General features: G+C 41.7%; 1 protein-coding gene across 1 annotated transcript; it reads left to right on the forward strand.

The window, feature by feature from the left end:
* The first annotated feature begins 4,435 nt into the window (after window positions 1-4,435).
* gem (GTP binding protein overexpressed in skeletal muscle) lies at window positions 4,436-7,614 on the forward strand. Its single transcript, XM_017723832.2, has 4 exons — window positions 4,436-4,966; window positions 5,511-5,587; window positions 6,114-6,303; window positions 7,035-7,614. The coding sequence occupies exons 1-4, from the start codon at window positions 4,669-4,671 to the stop codon at window positions 7,310-7,312; spliced, it is 843 nt and encodes a 280-aa protein (XP_017579321.1). The 5' UTR covers window positions 4,436-4,668; the 3' UTR covers window positions 7,313-7,614.
* The last annotated feature ends 1,273 nt before the right edge of the window (window positions 7,615-8,887 follow it).

Below are 8,887 nucleotides of genomic sequence, written 5' to 3' on the forward strand. Positions count from 1 at the left end.
TAAGTACACTGGCAAATAAACTTCAGCGTGTAAAGTGGGGTTCAAAAGTCTGACACCACATTGAAAATCGAGGATTTGTTTCTATTCAAAGCTGAAAATAAAGTTTTCAAATTCTGAAAAACTATTAAACAAAGATAAGTTCTGTGGGCACCATCCTGTGATCAATGATGAAGGACTAGAGGATGACCAGTACAAACGGGAGCTATCCTTTCTGAAGGCGAACCAACAAGAGTGGACAGTGAGTGGACACAGCATTTAAAAACTCCAGTTTAATGCTTTTTAGCTGAAAGCAGTGCGTAAACATGCGTTTCCAAATGTTCCATTCACTCCCAAGTCCATACTGTCCATATCTATGAATGCGATGTCACCAAAACCAGCTTATTTACATTATCCACCTACTCAGCTTACAGTTTAGTCCCACCCATTCATGATGAAGTTATAAGGTGTATTTCAGTCCAGTCTGCTTATGGCTGCCAATTAGAACAGAGGTCATTTACATGTATCACTGTTCAAGGCACAGTAACAAAATCAGTATGTTAAATTCTATGGAATAAAGAGAGATTGTATATTGGTGTACGAGGAACTATTACTCCTGACGTTGTCAATAACAGCATCATTCAGTGAATCTTTAAAGCAAAAAGGGTGAAATACCAAATAGTAACCAAGACTCTACTTTTGACCCAAATTGTAATGCTGATATTAATTTGTAATGAAAAATGTTGTATTAAAAGAGAGTGCAAAATAGAAGCATTTTCACTTGTGGGCTCTGGCTTTTGGAACCCCACTGCAACATCCATAACACACATAAATCCCAATAGAGTATGAGTAGCACTACCTACAGCAGTCACATACGGTCAGTCTCATGGCAACACTCCAAAGACAAACACTCCCACACACACAGGCCAAGGCTTTAAATCTCTATATGGCGCACACACACACACACACACTCACTCACTCAGCCTGCTCTAGTCAGCAAATCCTAACGTATGGGTCCCAGGACCAGGTTCCCAACAGTGTCATGTGCGCTGTAGTGCATGTGCACATCACTCTCCAAAATCTGCAGGCTTTGGGGTCTTTGTTAAAGCTATTTTAGGCAGATTCAATCCACCATTTGCACTCTATCCCTCGCACCCCCTTATCTGCTTGGCCTTGTTTCTGATGTGCTCTGCAAGAAAGGGATGAATGAATGAGTGGGGAAGAGCTAATCCAGCACTCTGCAGTGATTTCACCCATCTATCCCCATTTCTCTATCCCTATCCGTGCTGTATATAGAAACACAATCAGCATAATCTAGCAATTACATTAATAGCTCTGATTATAATCTGCTATTTCTTCTTCTTGGGCCAATCCACAGAATGAAATTAATCTGTGTGGGTGTGTGCGCATGTGTGCATGTGCACGCTTTTTGGATTCAGTGAGTGAATGTACTAATATATTTGCCAGGCCCTATGTAGGAATATGTGAGTTGTACCCCGGGATGGATCGAGTAACCGTGTACTTCAGTTGACTGATAAGTAAAAATAAAAATACAATGTCAGAAAATAACTTTAATGGGGTTAAAGAAAAAATCAGGTCCAAAATAAGTACTGAGCACCCTATAGAACTGCAGTGGAACTTATAAATTGATCTACAAGGATGAGAACTAAAGTCTTGTAGATGCTACTATTGAAAACTACAAATTAGAATTTCACTTAAAGGGACACTGGCCAAAATGAAAAATTGAACCAATGATACAACTGTTGTGAACATGCTTGCTTCTATACTTTCAGTTGACGCTAGAGTTAGATTTTCAAGTTTGAATACTAGGAAAACCATCTTGTGTTAACATATCTTGAAAGTGGGAGGAACCACAAGTGTTCTGGGGTGAATTTTTGTATTGGCTGTTTTGGGTTGCTTTTTCCATTTTCTTTAGATGGTGAATGTAGAACGAAGGCAGACAACTATAAGGTAGGAAGCTGCAGCCATATCCCAGTGGTACCTGTCTTCAAATCATCATCACATTGGAGCAAATAAATTACTCAAACCACAGAAATGACTTATGAGATCATGAGGACAGCAAACTAAAAAGTAAAGCTAGCAAGCCACTTGGCTAAATAGAAAGCTTGTCTTAGCCCTTCTTTTCTGCGGTTGAAAGTTTCTGGTGTCTCTCTTAAACTGCATGTAAACATAATCACTGATTTCCTTATGATATTCAGTGGCTGAGGTAGGAGAATGCTGGCAGACAGGAATGATTGACACTACTGTGATTCTCAAGGGTTGTATAATGTATTTACATAGGGCATGCTGGGTATTGTAGTGAGAAAACACTGATGAACAATACAATGAACATGATATAAAACTGAATTCTTTCAAACCAGTGAGGCTGAGGGATGTAAAACATTGTAGAATATTGCATAACATAGCAAAAACCATATTAAACTCTAGTTTTTGACTTGAATGCCCCTACATTACAAATACAAGTACATATACCTGAGTAAACATAATGGTAATTTAGTTGTGAAGTACCAATACAGTCCTGCATTTAATTAGTGCCTACAGAATACGACAACAACTACTACTAATAATAATACTAATGATGATAATAATAATGGGTTATTCTATTGTTATTATGTCCAACTTTTTTGTTCTGTATAAACCCTTTTTTAAAAATCTGAATCTGAAGAAAAAAAATCTGAAGAAAAAAAAAACATTTAAACATGCAAATGGTTCTATATACTGTAGAATCATTCCCTTCACGAAATCCTTGAAGAACCTATTCTTAAGCGTGTACTACTGGAGAGCTCTTGCCCCAGAAAGTTAATTCTACCCTGATTGATTAGTCTCTGGTAGCTTGTCTGTTACTGATAGTGTTAAGGTTCTGAGAATGTACACTGGATAGTGGTCTATAAATCAAACACTGAAAGAAAATGTTTTTACTTCACCTGTATTAATATTTACTGTGACTGGTTTTGGCAGTGGAACTCAGCTGACTCTACCTGGTGTGATAGGGTTGCTTTCACCAGGCCTCACCTACGGTTGCCATGGTAACAAGTGAATTAGCGCAGCCACCAATCATCTCTGGTGTCTCCCAATTCTCCTTGCCTCAAGAGAACAACCAGTAGTGACTTATGCTGAATAAGACGCTGTTTGTGTCTTTAGACACTTTTGTTTATTTATGGTGTGCAACGACCAGACTGTATTTCAATACAGCTCACCTGTATGCTCTAGAGTTCTTAATCAGTATTGAGTCTGTCATAAGATTCCTGTGGAATGGTCATGATGATCCTCAAGACTTCCAACCCCTGCATCATTTTTTTTGGAGTAACAATTCTGCTTTACTGTCATATTGAATGGCTTACAATCCCTGACCTCATATTGAATATCCTGTATCAGTTGGTCGTCCACAATAAATCGTTCACTAGACTTTTATCAGCTTATCTCATGGATATGTTTGAATCAGACACCTCCGTTTAACCTCACTTGTAAATTTGTACTAGGTGTGCATATTTACAATCTCTCCCATACAGATATGTAATATATTTCAATATATGGATTTCAAATATGTGAACATAAATTAGCATATATGGATTTCCTTTATATCCTTGTCCATAACCTGTCAAATATGGACATACTGTGATCAAAATGCACAGTCCATCTCATGAGCAGCCTTCCCCTCACTACAGGACATTTATCACACCAGGGTCATCAGGAGGGCCCACAACATCATCAGGGACAGTACACACCCCCAGCACAGACTCTTCACACGCCTACCTTCAGGCAGACGCTACAGGAGTGTGATGTCCAGGACTTTCTTTATGCTCTTTAAGGAGTGTTTTTCCTGCTACTGCCGCCCACGGCGCTGCTTGGGGGTCTAGACTGGAATATCTGGAAAGCTGGTTTCTATTGTAAGAAGGAAACACCACGAAAACTGAAGTGACTGAATGTCGTGCCATTAATTCGCAAAAAAAAAAAAGTTTCTAGTCAGGCGATGTGATCCATCTTAACGCCCCTGCCGCTCGAGCGGGAACGCCTGTTAGCCAGCCTGCAAGTCGCGAAGTGACGTCAAGGAAACCGTGGTGTCTCTGAGCTTTTTATAACGGCGCGCCGCTCCGCGAGCCGAATGGGCTCGAATAGTGGTTCAGTCCGATTCAATTATACGAACCGATTCTTTGGTTAAGTCCATGTCAATTAACCTCCCTCCAATTGGACGATTCGTCGGTTCACAAGTCACAACTTTATTGTATTCTTTTGGAGTGGAGAATGAATGTGACGTGTGGTAGTTCTGGTAGTCCGACTTAAAGCGCAGTTGCTATAAAATCAATTACGTTTGTACTTGTGTATACATCAGTTCGAATGATTCATTATAAAGAACCGATTCACAAGAACGCTTCTTTCACGACTCGGACGGTGCTATAAAGCTCGTTACGCCGCGGATTAGTGACACAAAAGGGCTCGATCTGAGAATAGCGGTCAGGAGTCGGGCAGACCAGGCGCTGAGCTCGGAAACTCCGGAACAGTTCTGCTTCTCCTCAGATACCTCCGTCTGGAGTTCCTGCTGTTTCCAACCGCCATGCGGCACTTTTTGAACAACTTCGCTGAGTTTGATGGTTCTTAGCTCGCCAAGGTGCGGCGCCGCTCGTTTGTTTTTCCCTCCTCAGTCTCGTCCACGCCGCGAGCAGAAACCGGAGGATGACTCTCCTCGCGAGCGTTCGGCGCCACAGCCTGCGCGTGCAGCAGCGCCTGCACCGTTGGAGCATCTGCGGGACGGACGGTGGTCAGCTGCTGAGTGAAGGTCCCTCTGCCTCCACCGCTGGACCACCGCGCTCGCGTTCCTGCTGCTCCGAGGAGCCCCCCGTCCTCGCCCCCAGCGCCAGCGGCCCGTTCACCGTCGTGCTGCTCGGAGACGACGGCGTTGGCAAGACCGCACTCGCGGGCATCTTCGCCGGGGCTGCGGACAGCATGCAATGCGACTACGAACCTGACGGAGGTTCGTTTACAGTACAACTTTTTTTCTAAACTTTTTTCATTTTAATGCCATAAACGCACAAGAAGCAAACCTGCAGGATCTCCTGTATTGTTAGATTTACTATAAATTTACAAGCAGTAGGTTTTTGAGAGCATTTCAGCAAAAGCGTGATTAGGACGTTTACAGAATTGCTTGGTATTTATTGAAAGAATCAGCAGGTTGTGTAGGAATAATGTTTTAATTATTATGGGACACTTTAAGAAACTCGTTGAGTCTGGTTTCAGCTGAACTGGTGCATTTCTTTCTAAAAGAAAAAATCCTGTAAGTAGGCTAAATAAATTACAACAGTGATTTTTAGTGTTGAATTGAAATGCTGCTCCTCTGAATAAGTTGATGACCCGTTATGCCAAAATTAGAAATTCCATACATGAGCACTAGTTGGTTAAGTGGGGTCAGGGTGCACGGGCCAGTTTTAAACATGCTCAAGCCGTCCAATCTTCAGTGAACAGCTAATGAGATTTAGTTTAATGGCTGTAGCCTGCTGCTAATGAGTCTTTCTTTCCAGGTGAGGTTGTCGAGCAGCACATGCTGGTAGACGGTGAAAGTGCCACCGTGACCTTACTGGACACGCGGGATTCCCTGGTATCAGACATGCATTCTTCACATCTTACGCTGTAAAAAAACTGAACATTTTTGCCATATTCACCAGTGTGTTCTGATGAATTCAAAATGAGTTTTTTTTGTTGTTGTTAACTGGATGTTTGAGTTTAAATGCACATAAAAGGCAACCCAGTCACCTTTTTGGGTTAAAACTAGTCATTATCACAATGTATATTTGATGTATTATCTTTGGAAGTGATGGCTTTAAACAATGTATCATGAAGATGTAAAAAGGTAGTGATTACAGTGATTTTGGAGTTTTATCATTGATTATAATGATATTTAATAAAAGTATTTACTTACATTTTGGACAAAGTCGAATTCACAGGCTGTGTTTTTAAATTCATACCAAATAATAATTCTACCCAAATAAATAAAATCTGAGATTTCATGATGCATTAAATCATTTTGTGATGAAAAACAATCAAACTGTCTGTGTTCAGATGTGAACTTCATAGCCTATGTATTATAACAGAAATGTCTGTGCTGTTGTTTGTCCCCTATACAGAACACAGACTGCTGCCCACAGGCCGGAGACGCATTCATCATCGTCTACTCCATTACAGACAGAGCAAGTTTCCTTCGGGCGGCTGAGCTGCGTGTGCTGTTGCGGCGTGAACGTGAGCCTCATCACACTCCCATCATCCTCGTGGGCAACAAGTGTGACTTAGTCCGGAGGAGAGAGGTGTCAGTCAATGGTAAGTTCTGGCCGTGACATTTTGTAAGCAGTTGCTTGATTTTTATTGGAGGCAGTGAGAGAAATATATAGAGGTCAACCAACAGGGATCGTTTCCCTGGTTACTCTACACTATATGCTGTATGTCCAAAGGCATCCAGACTCCTGCTTGTCACATATCTACCAAAATTAAGGGTATTGATATGAAGTCCACAGTTTTGATATGTGATCTACCGTTGCTGCAGTAACAGTCTTGAGTCTTCTCTGAAGGCCTTACACTAGATAGTGAAATGTTACTGCTTAGACTGGATTTCATTTAGACACTTTATTACTCATATAACTGGTGTCAGCTGATAAGATCTGAATTACACATGGTGCTCTAATTCAACCCGAAGGTTAGTTTTCCATAGAGCTTCCATAGAGCTTCATCAATTCAGCTTGTCTTAAAGATGTTCCATGGAGCTTCATCACTTTGATTAATTCTAGAGGACCTTCATCTCTCCAAAGAACACAGTTCCACTACACCGTACTTTATGAAGCTTTACACTTCTCTCACATCACAATTGGTGATTTAAAAGCATGTTGGAGGTTCTCCAGAGTGTCCCATTCTGCTGACACTGACAAAAGATTGAGATGGCATAATGGCATCCAACACTTTTGATCATATAGTGTATAAGCATGTGATGTTTGAAGTTTTTTGTGGTAGTTCCATATTGAGGCCGTTTTTTGTGCATTTTTTTGCCCCTTCTGCAGAGGGTCGCACATGCGCTATGGTCTTTGACTGCAAGTTCATTGAAACATCAGCGGCAATGCAGCACAATGTGTGGCCACTGTTCGAGGGCATTGTCCGGCAGCTCCGCCTGCGGAGAGACAGCGCTGAGGCCATCAACCGATGGCAGGCTCAGTACCAGCAGTCTGAGAGTGTTCCTAAGAAGGCCAAACGCTTCATTGATAAACTGGTGGCTAAAAAGAATAAGCATGCAGCGTTCAAGCTGAAGTCCAAATCCTGCCATGATCTATCAGTTCTGTGACCTCTTGGCCTCTCCCTGAAGTGTGTGTTTACTTTGTACTTTGTGTGGCCTGATCGATACGTCAGATCTCCAATACTATATCGGCCAATATTCTGTAGATTGGTCAATCTTGACACAAATCCTGATAAAGCATGGTATTTAATGGGTTGTTTCATAAGCTAACAAACCATACTGATCGTTTCATTATACACTGCTCAAAAAAATAAAGGGAACACTCAAATAACACATCCTAGATCTGAATGAATGAAATATTCTCATTGAATACTTTGGTCTGTACAAAGTTTAATGTGCTGACAACAAAATCACACAAAAATCATCAATGGAAATCAAATCTATTAACCAATGGAGGCCTGGATTTGGAGTCACACACAAAATTAAAGTGGAAAAACACACTACAGGCTGATCCAACTTTGATGTAATTGCAGGATTGAATGCAAGAAGAATGCCTTCATCTTGCAGGAACTGCTGACACACTCCAGCTACATGAGGTCTAGCATTGTCCTGCATTAGGAGGAACCCAGGGGCAAACGGACCAGCATATGGTCTCACAAGTGGCCTGAGGATCTCATCTCGGTACCTAATGGCAGTCAGGCTACCTCTGGCGAGCACATGGAGGGCTGTGCGGCCCACCACCATTACTGACCCACTGTTAAACCGGTGATGCTGAAGGATGTTGCAAGCAGCAGATCGCTCTCCACGGCGTCTCCTGCTGCTGGGTTGTTGCCCTCCTACGGCCTCCGCCACGTCTCCTGGTGTACTGGCCTGTCTCCTGGTAGCGCCTCCAGCCTCTGGACACCTTCTTGCCACAGCTCGCATTGATGTGCCATCCTGGATGAGCTGCACTACCTGAGCCACTTGTGTGGGTTGTAGAGTCCGTCTCATACTACCACGAGTGTGAAAGCACCACCAACATTCAAAAGTGACCAAAACATCAGCCAGAAAGCAGAAAGGTACTGAGAAGTGGTCTGTGGTCTCCACCTGCAGAACCACTCCTTTATTGAGTGTGTCTTGCTAATTGCCAATAATTTCCACCTGTTGTCTATTCCATTTGCACAACAGCATGTGAAATTGATTGTTAATCAGTGTTGCTTCCTAAGTGGACAGTTTGATTTCACAGAAGTTTGATTTACTTGCAGTTATATTGTGTTGTTTAAGTGTTCCCTTTATTTTTTTGAGCAGTGTATAACAGAAGAAAACTGATGAAAAATAAGAACAAGGACAAGGAAAGTTATTGATATGATGCACTGCGTTATGAAACACCAAGTGTTTATAGTGAGTGTTAATAGTGTCCTCTTTTGGAGCATCTTTTGCCTGCTTAACGTGAGTGAGTGAATTACATGCCAGGTCCAAGTGTTTCACATCTAAAATTTAGTTAACAGAAACAGATCCCTAAAACATAAACCTGTGCTACAATAGTTATATTACGTAAGAGGGATTTTTTCAGCATGTCAGTCTGTTCAAATTATGCATATATGCATTGTAGACATCATAATTCCTGGTTCTTTTTGCCTTTACTATAAAAAAAGTTTTCACTCCATTTCACATCAAACAACTCTGAATGACTGTTTACATTAT

Source organism: Pygocentrus nattereri, chromosome 24 (assembly GCF_015220715.1).
Source record: "Pygocentrus nattereri isolate fPygNat1 chromosome 24, fPygNat1.pri, whole genome shotgun sequence".
Lineage (NCBI taxonomy): Eukaryota > Metazoa > Chordata > Actinopteri > Characiformes > Serrasalmidae > Pygocentrus > Pygocentrus nattereri.

What these genes read in the sequence shown, in the direction of transcription:
- gem (XM_017723832.2), top strand. Translation starts at nt 4,669, where the DNA reads ATGACTCTCCTCGCGAGCGTTCGGCGCCACAGCCTGCGCGTGCAGCAG. An exon ending in CGACTACGAACCTGACGGAG is followed by an intron (nt 4,967 to 5,510) that starts GTTCGTTTACAG and finishes CTTTCTTTCCAG; the next exon opens with GTGAGGTTGTCGAGCAGCAC. An exon ending in TGGACACGCGGGATTCCCTG is followed by an intron (nt 5,588 to 6,113) that starts GTATCAGACATG and finishes TCCCCTATACAG; the next exon opens with AACACAGACTGCTGCCCACA.